The following is a 19044-nucleotide window of genomic DNA, read 5'->3' as shown; positions in this document are numbered from 1 at the left end:
AGTGTGACCTTTGTTATCAAGGAATGTCAGAAACCTTTCAACCGGACTATATCCAGTCACATAGCGGATAATTATTGTTAGTTGGTCACAGTGGCTAATATCTGGTGTCGAATCAACGGAAAGGCTAAAGTATTTTGCTGAGAGAACTTCATCAACAATTGATTTCATCACCTCTGCACCCATTAATGACATTAATTCCTCGCATATTGTTGATGACAGATAAGACGTGTGCCCTTTACCCTTGTTTGCATGTGTCTTTATATGAGTTGACAAAAAAGGGTCATACTGAGCCAGTAGTTCGAGTATACCAAGGAAATTACCATTTTTGGAACAGCCAATTGTTTCATTTTCTCCCCGAAATGCTAATCCTCTCTCGGAAAGAAATACAATAACACTCGTAACTCGATGTACAACAGACTTACAGTACTTAAATTCATCATCAACTTGCTTTGCTAACTCATGGTCAATTCGACCTACTTTTCTTGTCCAGATGGTTAGTGATAGTAGTGAGTTTTTGTGACAGTGTGAAGTTTCGTGTGCAGATATAGTTTGAACACCATTTTTCCAGTCACAGAAACCAGAGGTGAAGCCATGATATTGATGATCAAAGTTTAAATCTCCAAATAACTTGCAAGCGAAACAGTAGATCTTTCATGTAGTTGGGGAGAAACAAAGCAATGATCTCTTAGCTTCTTCGCAGTTTATGCAGTGACGGTAGAACAATGATGATGTACAGCACCGAACTTTTTTACCGTCATGCTGTGGTACAGAATTTGTGTACTCTCTTTGTAGAAACTGGCAATCCTGGCTTCCTCTACAAGACCAGTAATCTTTCATTTCATCAGTTACTTTCTCTGGCCAGGTTCCAATATCATTACTGAATGAGATATCAGACAAAGTAACAGTACCTTCGAATAGTGGAGTGATGACAGGATCATTGGTTTCCACTGCAGATAGATCAGGGTCAGAGCTTTCATTGTCAACTGATTCTGGTAAAGATTTTACAGAACCAGAACCTTTTGCTGTTGCCCCTTCCTTCACCAAAAAATTTGTTATACGTGGAATCTTCCTGATCTCTTCATCCTGTCTGGCTTTTTTCTTGTGTTTTTCAGCTCCTCTTTGATATGAGTGCTTCATTCTTGTAATAGCAGCTAATCAAACCATTCACTGAAAAAAAATACCGGTAATTAACATAAATAACCTAACATGAATAACTTTTTAATAACAGCAATTGGCTGATATTAAAATAAATAAACATAATTATAAAGCACTAGCTGGAGAACCCGTACTATTATTCAAGTTACCACCAAATTTAATTTTCTTTGATGCGCTTTTCTCCCGTTTTCTTTAATCTTTCGGTACGGCATAATAACTTTAATTCAGTATATTTATCTAACTTTACTGTATTTCGAAAATCTCTGTGGCCTATGACACTCTTTGAGACATGCTGATTCCGAATATGGCTTTAGTTTTGTTCTCTAGTCCGTACTTCTCGAGTTCTAAGCTAGAAAAGCATGTAGCAAGCCATGCCAAGAGCACACAGCTTGTAAACATGTTTCCATATATTTGAATATTTTGTATAAAAATGCATCCTCACTTCGACTGAAAAGTTATAAAACCATTCATAACTTATTACTGAAGTTATATACATAATTGTTTACATGAAATGGTCCTCCAATACTAAAGTCAGGCACCGTACCGTCCGTACGTCACAATGGAGTCCCGGAACAGCCGAGTGTCGTCAGCTACTGTTGTCGAAGATTAACAGTTGCCACACGCCACTACCGAGTCACTAAAATGTATATGTATGATCCAATTGGACACATTAAAAACGAAATAGTTAATGGCTTACTTACTAATTGACCATTTAATGGCATATATTGCTAAATATTTTTATCCTTAGAATCTGGGGGCCTGAGGCCAGTGCCTCAAGTGCCTCATGGTTAATCCGGCCCTGTTCATTTGGCAGCATCATCAAAGGCTCGCACCTTGAACTCTTGTGCATTTTGTATATCTTTGTTAAATTACTCTAACATTAACAAAGTTCATTGATGGTAATGGCCACTTCACCCATAAGTTTGATATGAGAATTAAGAATACAGACAGTAATTTTACTTGTTTGAGATGAAGAGACAGTAGAGGTGAGATATATCTGAAAAAATGATGTGAACCCTGTCATTTGTAGGCACCAGTTATAAAACATGTAGTACCTGTACGTTAGAAACATGGAGAAAGTGAGGGACAGATTGAAACCTGAGAGCCCTAGTATTTGTGTCTTACCAGTAAATATTATTACTGGTAATCCTGTTTCAGTATCGGTAAGGTGACAACTGCCATTAACTCAGGGATAAGAGAAATGTATTTTACCATGAACTACTTAAATAATTCAAACTTTGGGAATGACAAAAATACATTTATCGAAATGTAACCAGCTAGGAATATCATTCGCAATATTTTTCTTTGAGAGAAATGCAAGCCAACACCACAAAGCCCCAGAATTTCATGTACCAACTCACTCCTCCCACCAAGATTGATTTAAACTGCCTTGTCCCATAGACTTCATCCATAGGTCTGTCTTCCAGTGATTACATTCCAAGCTAACAGGTTTACAGTTGAAATATTTTATACCATTACTGACCACCATCCAGTTGAGCAGCAAGTGCACAGTATATGAAGTAAGTCTAATTAAATTACATTGCCTGTGCAATCCCAAAACTTGAATTCACTTTTCAGGTGCTAGTCATAACTCACAAATTCTAAGATAGTAAAACATGACAATATTAAACTTTTGTAGGGCAGGGGTTTCTCTCAGCTGAGTAAAAGTATAATAACCTGTATGTAGGTATACTGTATTTATAAATTTTATATGCATATTATTATGTTTTCTGTAATCTGTGTTTCTTTACATTATTTTATTTTATTTTGTTGGCCTTATTTTTATCACTTGCCTTGAGAGCTGCCCATGATAGGTATAACATGGCATGAAGAGTAAAAAAAAAAAATACAGTATATTTGTGGATGGTAGATTTGTACAGAGTGTAGTGTTCTGCAATGCTTCTTTATGGTTCTCCTTTCAATAATTTTATGATTAAACAATTTACTGTTCGAGCTAATTGATTGCAAATTATAATTGATATGAAAAAATAAGGGTTTTAATTAGTTAATTTGTGAGTTACACCTGATAATACCTTGATTTGAATGTTCATGAAGTTATGGACAAGGAATGTAGATTGAAAAGTATTTGTTCCTTAAAATTTGATTATTTGTATAGTACTTAATAAAACAGGTAATACTTGTATAGAAAATAATAGGCAGTTTTTCAGTGGGAGAGATGGCTTCTTCCCCGATGAAGAAGTTGGTGACAGTCAACACTGGCATTTAAGGACCCACATTTGTATTTACCCTGGTACCACTCAACACAACCCTCAAATGTATTATAGCATGAAATAAATGCAGTATATATTTTTTATATCTTGTTTTATTACTCAAACTTTTAAGTACTATATACAGGGGGCTCCCCAAGTTCACATTTTTTTTTATTTGGGGTCCTCTATTATTTTTGGATGACACCCTGGATGTATCCAAGAATGTCTGTGGGTAGTTTTAAAGTTGCTGGCATTTTCGCGGCTGGGACAGGAAGCCATTCGTTCTAGAGACTAATTTCCTTTACCTGTATTGTATATACTGTATATGTGTGTGTGTGTGTGTATATACACACACACACATACAAATAAATAATAATTGGAAAATACTGTACTCTCACAAATAATCAGAAACAAATTTATTAAAAATTTGTCAGTCTACCCTCAAGTCCGTGCTTCATTACTTTATTAATAAAGCACGGACTTGAGCGTAGACTCACATTTGTAATAAATTTGTTTCTGATTATTTGTGAGAGTACAGTATTTTCCAATTATTATTTATTTGTATGTGTTTTTTGTGTGTGTGTCTACACAGACACACATATATACAATACAGGTAAAAGAAATAATTGTCCTAAGGGCAAACACATTAAGGGAATATACATACCTTTGTACACAAGTAAAAATGTCCCCCCCCCCCTCCCAAGTCAGCAAACGTTATTCATGGATTTGGCGACTCGCAGCCATTTTGAGAACCTAACCCCCACGAATTTGGGGGGGCCCCCTGTACTATACAGTACTACAGTATATTTTTTGAATTACTGTACAAACAATTTTAAAATAAAGCACTGTACCTGTGACATGATCATAAGCATCCCTATTTGCTCTCTCAACCTTTTTCCATACAGGATACTGTATATGAGACCAACCAATCACAGCAAGTCTTACTGAGTTTGTCCCCTAAGAGCCAATCAGTGAGCATCATGCAGACTGCATCAGTTTTTGAGCAGGTAGAGTTTCTTTACATGTTCTCTCAGTTGTACAGTTTGCTTGCTGCATATCATTCATGTATTTCAGTCAATTTTTTAGTAAAACTAGTGGCTATTTCTGTGAAACTATGGTCCTAATAATAAAAGTGAGAAAAAGCATCGGGAAAATTTTTTGTTAGAAGTGAAAGAGTATTAAATAGAATGGGTATTGTTATCACAGCAGTTGGACACAAGTTTGATCTCGGTGAATCTTCATTGAAAACAGTTATGAAGAATATGGAGAAAGCACATGCAACAGTAGAGATATTTATTGTATTTACTGTATTAAAATTATGTATTATGTGTGTAATAGAGAGTCTTTATTTATTTTGTAAATTTAGTGATATTAAAGGTAAAATACATACACATTATAGATTTTTAAGGTTGTGTGGTGAGTCAGGAAAGTGAACACAAGTTTTTACTTAACATGCGTACCGTTTATGAGAAATGCATCTTCTGCACTAAGCAAGGTCCCCCTGTAGTTTGTTTAAAAATAAATGAAAAATATAAATCAGTAAGTTTTGAGGAGGGTCTATACTTTACTTTTATCCTCTTTACCACTGATCTGCTCGTTAGCCGCTTGGGTGATCAGTCACGTCTCTGTTACGCACTGTTGGCAAATACTGGGCATGCACCGGCTCCTGAATGTACCTGAACCCGCTCCAGTGTTGGTCAAGTCTTGTCTTGAAAGAGCTCACACTCGGTGCCGTCACAACACTCTCTGGTACATTGTTCCAAGAGTTTACAACCCTCACTCTGAAAAAATTTGCCCTTACAGTTTTCTGGACTTGCGGCTTCTTCAATCTTGAGCTGTGACCCCTTGTGGGGCGAGCGTCCGCCAGCTCCAAGTAAGGACACTCGACTGAGTAGTGCCCCTTGAGATGCTTATACACCTCAATTAGGTCACCCCTTGCCCGTCTGTAGTATAAGCTAGGCAAGTTCAGGCGCTCCAATCTCTCAGGGTAGCTGAGGTGCCGAAGTGCAGGCACCAGTCTGGTGGCCCTCCTTTGAACATTTTCATCCAACTGACAGTCCCTAGCATATCTCGGGGACCAGACGGGGTGATAGTACTCCAGATGGGGAAGCACTTCACTCTTGAAGATCGTTACGAAGGACGGACCGTCGAGATATCTGAATGACCTTCTTATAAGACCCAATAATTTATTTGCCTGATTTACCTTCCTCTCACAATGGCCCAAGAACTTCAGCTCATTGTCAACATACACACCTAGGTCCTTCTCACATTGTCTCAAATAGTGCAGTTTCTTCATTCCGTTGGGACATATGATACGCCTCCTTACCGTTGGTACGCCCCAGGTGCATCCTCTTACACTTCGTGACATTGAATCTCAGCAGCCATTTCTTCGACCATTGTCATTGGTTGAAAATTAATGTGTGATCATTTCACATTTGAGGATCATTCCATAAACAGTACTGTATTCATAAATGCTATACAGTCACCTGTTAACTGTTTCTGAAAGGGCTAAAAATCCTACCATACTGCACTGTATATCCAGTTGTTGCTCTTGAGAAGTGGTTTAAGGGGCAGTTCAAATATTGTTCTCATTATTATGTAGACATTTATGAAAATCAGCAAAGTTGAAGCTCAATTTTTTTTCAATAAGTTTTCGGTTTTTGCAGATATGATATAAATGTATAATGCATTGTGTTTGTTTTATCAACCTTTGATATGATCGTTTTGTGGTTGAAGAAACCTTTGGAAGAATATTAGGTACACCCAAACAGAAATGAGGTTTTCAAGATTGTGGAGATATATCATAGGCCTGTAAACTCTTCAACCATGATTCAAATTTTTTTTTTTATAGATACTTAATTACTTGTGTAAAAAAAGAAAAGTCTACTGGGTAACAATATATACAGGTATAGGAATGATGGTGTAAGTTACAAGTATACCTAGCTATATGTTGCCTTACTATACAATTTTTCACTTATACAGTGGTCCCTCGGTTAACGAGCACAATCCGTTCCAGCAGGTTGCTCGTTAACCGAAAAGCTCGTTAACCGAAACCATTGTTTCAATGGGTTTTTGGGTAATTGGTTCCAACTCACCGAAAATTGCCTAAATTCAACAAAAAAGGTAGAAAAGTATACTTACTTTGAGGTGTGTATGTAGAAGGCTCCTGGATGATGATGATAATGATGGGAATTAGAATGGGGGTGGAGAAGGGAGAAGAGAAGGCATTGGGGTGGAAGAGGAGTCACCCCATGGCACCATTTCACCCATAGAATTTTAGTTCTCTTGGTGTAATTCAAGATTATTTTCTTTAAATCAATACTGCACCGCATTATATATTGTCAATATGTAAAATAAATTTCAAAATGACCAATAATTTGCTTGGAAACACAGAAAAAAAGCGTTTAGTTAAAGAGAGTCTCAAGCCAGATGTTACCTCCACTGAAAACAGAGAGAGAGACTAATGCCTGTCTGGTGTGTTAAGAGGCTGGATGGCACGCCAGAAACTAGTTTCTTTACCTTCAATTATGTTCAATAATTGTTAAAATGACTAAAAAATTTAATATTAAACTTTTAAAATTATTGAATAGTATAAACTTCTTGATATTTACTAAAATAGTAAGGAATTTAAGCCCTAAAACCGATTACTGTATTGGTGGACTAATACTGCAGCTGGTGGACCGCCAAATGCAAGCGAAAACATGTTGAAGTCGGCTCGTAAAAAACTCGTTAATCGAGGGATTGCTCGTTAACCGAAGTTAAGAATCTTATGGAAGGTAAATCGTTAACCGAGGCGCTCGTTAACCGAGGGATCACTTATTGTTGATGAATTTGAGTTATTTATTTTTTCTAAAAATAAAAATCATGCAACAGCAGTGGACTACATTGGGTAGCCTTAAAATGTTGAATTCCTTCACTGCATCCCCTCCCCAGTGTCAATTTATACTTTGCTGTTACATTTGCTTGATATCGTCTGTTTACAGTAAGTAAAACCTAACCAAAACCCTGTAAAATGAGTGGAAATTGCCCAGCAAGTGATGTGTACCTCTGGTAAGAAAACACAAGAAAAAGTATTACTCAATAGGGAAAATTATGTTTTGAGGCTGGTGGATAAACTGTTGACATCGACAGAGTGCTTGGCCTGCCCACTACCTGTGAGTGTGACCCAGAAAATGCAGCTCTACTGTTGACAAGTTGATAACTAATGACAGTAACTGGTACAAAGAACTGTACAAACAGAAGAAGAAAGCTGTCAAGCAATCTTTCGGCCAACAGTTTCACCTTAGGATCATCTGTTTCACCCCAGGAATAAGTTTCACCCCAGGGTTAACAGTTCCCCCAGGACTAAAATTTTCACCCCAGGACTAACAGTTTCACCCCAGGGTTAACAGTTTCACCACAGGGTTAACAGTTTCAGCCCAGGACTAACAGCTTCACCCCAGGTCTAAAAGTTTCACCCCAGGACTAACAGTTTCACCCCAGGGTTAACAGTTTTACCACAGGGTTAACAGTTTCACCACAGGGTTAACAGTTTCACCCCAGGACTAACAGTTTCACCCCAGGGTTAACAGTTTCACCACAGGGTTAACAGTTTCACCACAGGGTTAACAGTTTCAGCCCAGGACTAACAGCTTCACCCCAGGACTAAAATTTTCACCCCAGGACTACACAGTTTCACCACAGGGTTAACAGTTTCAGCCCAGGACTAACAGCTTCACCCCAGGTCTAAAAGTTTCACCCCAGGACTAACAGTTTCACCCCAGGGTTAACAGTTTCACCACAGGGTTAACAGTTTCACCATAGGGTTAACAGTTTCACCCCAGGACTAACAGTGACTCCAGGGTTAACAGTTTCATCCCAGGTCTAAAAGTTTCACCCCAGGACTAACAGTCACCCCAGGGTTAACAGTTTCATCCCAGGTCTAAAAGTTTCATCCCAGGTCTAAAAGTTTCATCCCAGGACTAACAGTCACCCCAGGGTTAACAGTTTCACCCCAGGGTTAACAGTTTCACCTCAGGGTTAAGTTTCATCCCAGGTCTAAAAGTTTCACCCCAGGACTAGCAGTCACCCCAGGGTTAACAGTTTCACCCCAGGTCTAAAAGTTTCACCCTAGGACTAACAATTTTACCCTACGTCTAAAAGCTTCATCATAAGAATGTTTCACCCCACACTTCAAAATTTCATGCTTGGACTAACAGTTTCACCCAACGACTTAATTTTTCACCTTAGAACTAAGTTTCACCTCAGGAGTAAAACGTGTCAACCCAGGTCTAACAGTTTTACCCCAGGTCTAAAAGTTTCACCCTAAGAATAAGTTTCATCATAGGTCTAAAAGTTTTACCATGGGACAAAGTTTTACACCAGGAGTAATAGTTTCACCCCGGGACTTACTGTATAGTTTAATGCCGGAAATAAAGGTTTCACACCAGGAATAAGTTTCACCCCACATTTAAAAGTTTCATGCAAGGACTAGCAGTTTCACCTCAGGACTAAAAAGTTTCATCCCAGGTTTAAAAGTTTTATAGGAATGAGATTCATCCCAGGTCTAAAGTTTCATCCATAGGTCTAAGAGATTCATCTTAGGACTAACATGTTTCACCCCAGGGCTAAAAGTTTCACTAGAAATAAGTTTCACACTACATATATCTCATCCCAGGAATAAAATTTTCAATCCAGAAATATTTCTCCCCAAGTCAAAAACTTTCACCCAAGGAATGACCAATACCTTTATCCTCTTCGCCACTGATGGGCTGTTAGCTGCTCGAGTGTTCGGTCATGTCTCTACTACTCACTGGTTCCAGAATCTATCTGAACCTGCGCCAGTGTTGGTCAAGTCTGGTCTTAAATGACCTTACACTCGGTGCCGTTTTTGGGATGTTGGTTCACACTCAGGATGGGTTGGAGAAAGGAAACTCACAATGCACTCTGTATATATATTGTATTGGATGTACAGTGCAGCTTGGTGGTGGGAAGTGGCAGCGTGGTTACAAGCGTGGAGTGGTGAGGAGCTTGCTCGGAGGTGTTGCTTGCTGCGTGGCTGTAGGTAGAAGAGGCGAGGTGAGGTCTTATATAGCGGAGGTAGGCGTGGCTTGATAGTTGACCTGCGCTTTGTCAGACGTCGCTAGTAGCCGACCTTAGACCACGAGGCATTGGCTGGGTAACCCGAAAAGGGATCGGCTAGTGCGACAAACGGCAGTTGTAGTTGTAGGGGAAATTTCCACTACATCGTCACAACACTCTAGAAGATTTTTCCAAGAGTTCATAACTTTCACTTCAAAAATTTTTGCCCTGCCCTGGCAATTTTGAATTTGTGGCTTCTTCAACCTTAAGGCCCATTTCCACTTGAGAGCGGACTCTCAATAGTTCCTGTCGATAGTTCTCTCATCTGTGTATTCACATGAGAGCAAACTTGTGCGAGTTTCAGCTGTCGGAGAGAACTCTCAGTGGTGTGTCCACCTGACTAGTGCTACACTCTATAGTGACTCTCAGTCAGTCGGTAGCAATGGGTGGTAGAGGAGGTGACAGAAAATTTGCTGCAGCAGTTATAGTTAAGCTGATGCTGGAGAAGAAAAAGCAAAAACAGAAAAGGTGTTGGATAAAGGACTGGGTGGAATGACAAGGTGAACAATCATCTCTCGATGACTAAACTCGCCTATATTAGTGTGAGGTAAGTTATCAAAATGCATTGGTATGTTTAATGCAGCACATATTTTTGTCATTAGTAGTATTCAAAGAAGTCTTTGGCTTTGCATTATAGTATTTCTGTTGTTTCAGTCATTAACACATTTTTGATGATGTGAATAAACAAATGCCATACCTGGTTTCTTAAATTGTGGAATTTCTAAGAATTTCCGACTCCGTGATATCAGTTTTCTTACTTATGTCGGATATGACTTAGGATTTCTTCTCTCTGTTGCAGTAGTCTTCCCTCTTGTGATCCCACAAATTAGGATTTTCTTTATACAAGGATATCAACTGAAAAGTCTTCTCTTGAGTCCAGAGCGCCATGCTTCACCTCTCGAGAGCACTGTCAGACTGCGAACCTGGTTCATATTTCGTATAGCTGAGAGTTGACGTGACAGTTGCGGGCTACAAATGTGTCCACACGATAGCAAACTAGCAGAGAGTAGCTGTCCGACAGTAAACTCAAACTATCTGACAGTTACTCTCAGAGTCAATCTACCAGAAAGTGTTGTGACGGCGCCGAGCGTGAGCTCTTTCAAGAGAAGACTTGACCAACACTGGAGCGAGTTCAGGTACATTCAGTAGCAGGTGCATGCCCAGTACTTGCCAACAGTGCGTGACAGAGACGTAACCGATCGCCCAAGCGGCTAACGAGCCGATCTTTTGGTGAAGAGGATAAAAGAAAAGGAAAAATAATCAGAGACGTGACCGATCGCCCAAGCGGCTAACGAGATCAGTGGTGAAGAGGATAAAACGAGAGCCATATCCACTTGATAGTAACGCTGTCGACAGCACTCTCGACAGCAATTTACTCTCAAATGGACACGGGCCCTTAGGCTCTGACCTTTAGTGGGGCGGACGCTAGTTCCAGGAATGAACACTCGACTCATCGACTGAGTGTTTATAAACTTTTTTTAAGTCACCCTTGGGCCCTTGCTCGCATTACTTTTTAATTTTATCCTGCTGCCATGTGGCATCACAAAAATTTTGACCAAGTCCCTGGTTGCTGATCTGACTTTCTGCCTCATTTACACACAATTGCAAAGTCTCAATTGTTTCTCTTACGTTGACAACACAACATACATAATTATATCGTTTCTCTCTCTTGATTTTTTTTGTATTTATGGTTTTTTATCATTATTATTATTTTATTGTTTGTATTTTAATTTGTACAAATATTTTATAAAATTTATTATGTTTTTTTTAATTATTATTATTATTATTATTATTATTATTATTATTATTATTATTATTATTATTATTATTATTATTATTATTACATTTTCGCCCCTCAGGCCCCGATGTGGGCTAATCCCTGTAAAAAAAAATCCTCTTCGCCACTAATCGGCTTGTTAGCCGCTTGGGCGGTTGGTCACGTCTCTGTTACGTACTGTTTGGCCTGTACCTGCGCCAGTGTTGGTCAAGTCTGGTGTTGAAGGACCTCACACTCAATAGTATAAGCTAGGTAACTGTTGGCGTTTTAATCTCTCTGGGTACCTGAGGTGCCGTAGTGCAGGCACCAGTCTGGTGGCCCTCCTTTGGACATTTTCAATCAACGGAGTTTCTCTCGCAGTGGTCACTTTTTACTTTTACCTTTATCCTCTTCACCACTGATCGGCTCGTTAGCAGCTTGGGCGGTCGGTTACGTCTCTGTCACGCACTGATGGCAAGTACTGGGCATGCACCGGCTCCTGAATGTACCTGAACCTGCTCCAGTGTTGGTCAAGTCTTGTCTTGAAAGAGCTCACACTCGGTGCCGTCACAACACTCTGGTAGATTGTTTCAAGAGTTCACAACTCTCACTCCGAAAAGTTTGCCCTCACAGTTTTCTGGACTTGCGGCTTCTTCAATCTTGAGCTGTGACCCCTTGTGGGGCGAGCGTCCGCCAGCTCCAAGTAAGGACACTCAACTGAGTAGTGCCCCTTGAGATGTTTATACACCTCAATTAGGTCACCCCTTGCCCGTCTGTAGTATAAGCTAGGCAAGTTCAGGCGCTCCAATCTCTCAGGGTAGCTGAGGTGCCGAGGGGCAGGCACCAGTCTGGTGGCCCTCCTTTGCACATTTTCAACCAATTGACAGTCCCTAGCATACCTCGGGAACCAGACGGGGTGACAGTACAGTACTCCAGATGGAGAAGCACTTCACTCTTGAAGATCGTTACGATGGACGGACCGTCTAGATATCTGAACGACCTTCTTATAAGACCCAATAATTTATTTGCCTGAATTACCTTCTTCTCGCAATGGCCGGAGAACTTCAGCTCATTGTCAACATACAGATTGGCAGATTAATTCAGGGCAGGATGCAAATGCATTACAGGAGGATCTAAATAAACTGCAGGGATGGTCTGAAAAATGGGAAATGAAATTCAACACCAGCAAGTGCAGCGTACTTAATATTGGAAGAACAAATACTGTCAATGTATACAGCTTTAACAACATCAACCTAGAGAAGTCGACTTGTGAAAGAGACCTAGGGGTACTTGTAAGCCCGGACCTACGGCCTAGAAAACAGTGCGTTAATGTTCGAAATAAGGCAAACAGAGTATTGGGTTTTATATCTAGAAGTGTAAGTAATAAGAGTGCAGAGGTCTTATTGCAACTATATCTTGCGCTAGTCAGGCAGCACCTCGATTATGCGGTTCAGTTCTGGCGCCCTTATTATAGAATGGATATCAATTCACTAGAGTCGGTGCAGCGAAGAATGACGAAAATGATTCCGGGACTTAGAAACCTTCCATATCAGGATAGGTTAAAGAAACTAAACTTGCATTCCCTAGAAAGACGAAGAGTGCGAGGAGATATGATAGAAGTATTTAAGTGGGTGAAAGGAATCAATAAAGGAGATATGGATAAAGTTCTTATAATATCCGAGCAGGATAGGACTCGGAACAATGGATTCAAGTTGGATAAGTTTGGGTTTTGGAGGGAGATAGGAACTGGTTTACAAATAGGGTGGTGGACGAGTGGAACAAGCTTAGCAACCTTGTAGTAAGTGCTGGAAAGTTTCAAAGGGAGGCTGGATAGATTCATGGATGATAGAGAGTGGTAGTAACTCTCGACAGGAGCTGCCATGCACAGGCCAACCGGCCTATTGCAGACTCCTTATTTTCGTATGTTCTTATGTACACACCTAGGTCCTAGTGCAGTTTCTTCATCCCGTTGGGACATACGATACGCCTCCTTACCGTTGGTACGCCCCAGGTGCATCCTCTTACACTTCGTGATCAGTGACTAAGAGGATAAAAGTAAAGTAAAAGAAGACTCACTGGTTGAAACATTTATATCAGTATCATTCACTGGATGAAGCAGCAATTAGATTCCGCTGGATGAAATAGTTATATTAATAAACCTTGCTGGATGAAGTAGCTTACACATTAATAAAATTCCGATGGATGAAACAGTTAGCATTATAGGACTCGCTGGATGAAACAGTTAGCATTATAGGACTCGCTGGATGAAGCAGTAGTAATAATAATCTCGCTGAATGCAGCAGCTGTAGTAGTAGACTCACCCTGGATGCAGCAGCTGTAGAGCCTGTAGTTTTAGACTCACGCTGGATACAGCAACTGTAGTAGTAACTAAGTAAGAATCACCCTGAATGCAGCAGCTGTATTAGTAAGACTCACCCTGGATGCAGCAACTGTAGTAGTAAGAATCACCCTGAATGCAGCAGCTGTATTAGTAAGACTCACCCTGGATGCAGCAACTGTAGTAGTAAGAATCACCCTGAATGCAGCAGCTGTATTAGTAAGACTCACCCTGGATGCAGCAACTGTAGTAGTAGACTCACCCTGGATGCAGCAGCTGTAGAGCCTGTAGTAGTAACTAAGTAAGAATCACCCTGAATGCAGCAGCTGTATTAGTAAGACTCACCTGGATGCAGCAGCCTAAGACTCACCCTGATGCAGCAGCTGTATTAGTAAGACTCACCCCTGGATAGCTGTATTAGTAAGACTCACCCTGGATGCAGCAGCTGTATTAGTAAGACTCACCCTGGATGCAGCAGCTGTATTAGTAAGACTCACCCTGGATGCAGCAGCTGTATTAGTAAGACTCACCCTGGATGCAGCAGCTGTATTAGTAAGACTCACCCTGGATGCAGCAGCTGTAGTAACTGGCAGCAGCGGCACCCAGTGAGCCTCCCGCCCAACAGATGGCTCTCGCTGCTCGCTCTCAAAAAGAAAACAAAAATGGCGACGCTGAGCTCCCTCCAAGACAGACTCCAGGGGCTGGGAACGAGACTCCAGGCCGAGAATGAGGCTCAGTCCCGGGACAGAATGAACACCAACCTCAATCTGGAATTTACGAGAGAGAGGCCCGGCTCAGAGAGAAGACCCAGACCCGGTAAGTGGCCCAAAATGACTTGTTTTGACGGGTGCTTCTCCTGGCAGAGGAAGGTCGAGTTCATATATACGTATTATTTGGGTCGTATCTCCGGTATTTATTCTATTAGAGGTACTGAGGGACCAGAGTTTTAGTACTTCTGTCACAGGTTCATACATAAGAACGGAATGTGGACTATCGTTCAGAAAATTAGTGTGAAATAGAGAGGAGGAGGAAGTGTTGAGCAATGATGGTGATTAGACTGTCAACACTTGTGTTTGGGGATAGTCACATGACTCCCTTCCCGAGATGTTTAGCTCGAGGAACAGGTATGTAGGGCTAGACTGAGAGGGCCAGGTATGTAGGACTAGGCTAGGTTGGGAAGGTCAGGTATATAGGATAAGGTTGGGAGGGCCAGGTATGAAGGGTTAGGTGAAGGTGTGTTTGGTTATGATGGGAGGGCCAGGTTTGTAAGGATGGGTTAGGAGGACAGGTGTGTAAGGATGGGTTAGGACAGGTGTGTAAGGCTAGGCTGGGAGTGCCAGGTGTGTAAGGCTAGGCTAGGCTGGGTTGGCCAGGTTCTCTTACCAGGTAGGGCCACCACCTGTGGTAAAGGTGTAGAAGAGGGTGACCACCAGAAAGAATTGTCCGAATTGGTTGAAATATTTTCTACACACTAATATCATGATATTAAGCACAAAAATGGAAACGACAATTATGTTAGGTCAGGTTCTATTAGGTTCTATGCATTATCGTTTTCATTTAATCCTAAACAAACAATTTACCTTAATATTGGGCTTCCAAAATAAGCAAAAGAACCTAGATCACGAACGAAAAAATTCTAAAATAAGAATAATTACAACCAACGCATAGTCGCCATATGTACATGAGACGCTGTAAACACGTGATGTACCACCGTCCCTCCCTTTGGGGGAACTGTATAAGTGCGAGCAGACACAGTTAATAGAGAATTGTGACAAATGTTAACAGTATTGAAAACCATTAAAAGAGAATGGAATCAGTCTAAAAGATCCGGTATAAGTATGACATAATTACATCATTTATTGCTTATATATAGATGATATGAATGAAGAGAGAATGCATTTAATAAGAATAGACCGGTATTAACATAATCTAAAGTTAATAAAGATGCGTATTTATTTTATTAAAAGGATCAGGAGTAATGGAACAAAATTTATACAGGTTGACAACAACGCGCAATGGCGCAGGCAGGGAAATTGTGAAGCGGGACTGATTACTGGTAAGAAAATGTTTTTTGGCATAGAACTGCACCTAGAGACATATTTTTAATGCCACAACATCAGTGTTCGCCGTGTTTTTACCCCACAATTTCCCTCATCCTTCATGCCCGGCCCACTAACAAGGAATTTAAGATCGTATGATAGAGTAAATAAAAAAATTAAGAAAATAAAAATACTTAATATCATAATAGAAAGTTGTCGCTTCTTTTAATAAACTTAAAATCATCAAAACAATAAGTATAGCAAAAATCAATAAAATCAACAAGCACCTTCTGGTGGTCACCCTCTTCCACACCATTACCACACCTGTCTACAGCATCTGCCACTGCAAACAGGTAGAAAGGTCTAAGTCAAGTCTTAGGGTACTCCAGCCAGATGGTCAGGCAACAACAAGAAACAGTATAGATTAATAAAGGCATGGCTGGTTAACTTGTACCCACATGTAAGGCTAGGCTGGGAGGGCCAGGTGTGAAGGGCAAGGGTGGTAAGGACAAATATATGAGACCAGATGTGTAATGTTTTGATTGAAAGAGTCAGGTGTGTGTGGGACTAGACTGAGAGGACCAGGTGTGTTTTGATATACCGGGTACTAGAAGGGTCAGGTGAATAGGGCTATATAAGGAGGGCACTTACCTGCCATGTAGATGATTCCCAAGTAAATGTTTCTCGCATGGATGATTTAACCTAACCTAACCTGGAACAATAACTTGTTTGAAGGAGTATATAACTTTGGGAAAGGTTTCTGTAGAAGAAAACTTTTCATACTTCTTGAACAGTGATTCTTAGCTTGGGGTCCATCGACTCCCAGTGGGTACATGAAGTGTCATGTGATATATTTCGAGGAGCCAAATGTATGTTGGCTGTACAGTATACATAATATGCCATAAGTACCATTTTTTATGCATATTGGTTATTAAAAAATGAAAATAAAAATGACACAGTCACCATTTATAGGGGGTAATATCAACCAAAGATGCACTGACCCCACCCTAGGTCTCGTACTGGCAATTTTACCTGGCAATACTTGGTAAAGTAAGGTTGTCTGTAAAGGCGAGTTTGATCGGTGGATCTATTTTCTGCTGTATCACTGTCAGGATAAATATTAATCAAACCATTGGTCACATTTTTATAATAATAAACTATTCATTGTTATTTAAGATCATGAACAGTTTCCAAATCTTCATATATTTGCTTAAATAACGAAGAAAATTTAATGTGAGAATCTTGTGGCAGCTGTGGTTGGAGTTGAGTTGCCCATTCATTATTGAGTTGCCCATAATTTTCTTCAATATTTAAAATAATGGTGAAGAGCTTATTAGTATAAAAATGCTACCTTTGGTTTGTTTAATATTTGAGGGCCTTAGAATAACATGGCCACAAGTGCCATTTTTTAAAAAAGTGAGAAACAAGCCCTTAAAGTTTTTCATTTTAACTCCACAACCAATGAAGATATCGAGGTGGGGTTTGTTTTATTTTGAAGATATTTGTTGTACAGTACAAGTTTTGTGTATGAGTGTCATGCATCGCTGTCCATGGGCCCCAGACGTGCGCCCATTGGCCGAAGTGGATCTACTCACTGTGTCATCGGCTCAACTGGGAGGTGTGGCGGGTCACGCACGCCTGTCATTGGCTGCTCTGTGAGTTAAAGGGATGCTGTGGGGTGAGACTTGTGGCCTTGTGTGATGAATGCGCGTTGATCACGGCCCTTTTAGGTACACAAACCAATGCATTTCAGTGCTATTTCCGACCATGTGAGAGTAACACAAGGCTTCAAATCCAAGCTCCACATGACAGAACTCAACTTGGAGAATATGTTGGTACCAATAACGCCATTTCCCCCGTGGTGGCACTTGCAGCCTTACTTTACCAAGTATTGCCAGGTAAAATTGCCAGTACGAGACCTAGGGTGGGGTCAGTGCATCTTTGGTTGACTGTATGTGAAGCTTTATACTGAGACCAAAGAATACGCTGACTAGAAAAGGTTCAAAACCACTGCTTTAGGATATTCAACTTTCTGAGTTTTGTTTTGCATTCGTTTTTATTAAGAGTAAGTACAGTCCGTGCACCTGAGGACACCACGCTTACACGTCTTCTGTTGAAAATAAGGTACAATAATAAATTAACACCTTAATCTACCTAACTCAATCTAAAATATGCACTTCCATCTTTGGATAGGTAGGTTGGGTTTGGTAGATTTGGTTGGTTTATCTTATCTATGATAAATCATCTGTCACTGGGAAGTGTTCATGGATATGAAATGCTATTCTGGGCAGAATCGCCAAACTAATAATACAGTACGTACTAATATTGCTAATCCTTTTTATGTTTATATATCATTAATACAGTATCTAAGAAAGACTTTTTAATCGCTTATACAAAAATGTGTTGGAAGTTGTCGTTTTTTCGTGTGTATGGAGAAACGTTTGCCTTTTGGCGCTCACATCACAATAAGCTAGCACGTCGATGTAGATTTATGTTCAGTTGGTGTTTCAGACTACTGTTCAGTATAGCATTACCCCCTGATGTAACCTAACCTAACCTAATATGGGTCTTATTAGTTCGGTGGACTATTAACTTTGCAAATTGAAATACTGCTCTGATTGTTGTAGTTTTATATTTATATACATACACACTGTGGATGTACAGTATTTCTTTGGAGAAATCATTACAAATTACTGAAAATGACAATTAAATATTTTTTAATGATTTAACAAAAAAAAAAAAAAACATACTCCAAAACAAATGTCAATTTGAATAGGTTTAGTCAGGTTAGAGAGTTTTGATCCTTCTAACTAGATACTCTGCAAGTTGAAAATTAAATATTAAAGGAACTTTAATTGATATTGCCTCATACAGTAGTTTGATGGGCATAACTTTTACATTAATTTACTGTTTTCTCAGGGCATTTTTTTATTTTTATTTTTTTAAGGTTGCAAAAAGTGTACCACCTCTTCTTGGGACTGAAGTTTTTCTAAAGCCATTGTATTTACAGGTATCCCTTACTTAATGAATGAGTTAGGTTCCTTGAAAATCACTCGTTAGGTGAATTTTTTTTCTCAAATAACAGAACAACTGGGAAAAATAGTATTCAGTACTGTACAGTACAATTTCCCAATGACCAGAAAACCCCAATATTATACTGTACCCCAAAAACATGAAATTGGTTCATGAACAACAACAAAAAACAACACGACTAATGAAAAATAACACCCAACTACTGTACTGTACTGTAATTTACAACCTATCACATTAAAAAAATTAAAAATAATAATAAATATATTACTGTGGTACAGTTGAATAAATGTGTTCCTGCAGTAACCTGTCTTCCCCAAACGGCTGACCTATATTACTTATAGCAAACCCATCCACCAGTCACATCCGTCGTGACATGACCAATACCCATTCATT

General features: G+C 39.8%; 1 protein-coding gene across 1 annotated transcript in view; it reads left to right on the top strand.

Moving 5' to 3' along the window:
* The first annotated feature begins 2225 nt into the window (after positions 1-2225).
* The window catches only part of LOC121862490 (dual specificity mitogen-activated protein kinase kinase 7-like), a 91149-nt gene continuing 74330 nt past the window's right edge, over positions 2226-19044 (top strand). Inside the window, 4 exon segments of the mRNA XM_042360795.1 lie at positions 2226-2318; positions 4271-4372; positions 9729-9853; positions 14154-14426. Coding sequence (XP_042216729.1) covers positions 2226-2318; positions 4271-4372; positions 9729-9853; positions 14154-14426 — 593 coding nt within the window.

Source organism: Homarus americanus, unplaced genomic scaffold (genome assembly GCF_018991925.1).
Source record: "Homarus americanus isolate GMGI-L3 unplaced genomic scaffold, GMGI_Hamer_2.0 scaffold31037, whole genome shotgun sequence".
NCBI lineage: Eukaryota > Metazoa > Arthropoda > Malacostraca > Decapoda > Nephropidae > Homarus > Homarus americanus.
The sequence above is the reverse complement of the archived record's forward strand: the minus strand, read 5'-3'. Positions and strand labels throughout refer to the sequence as shown.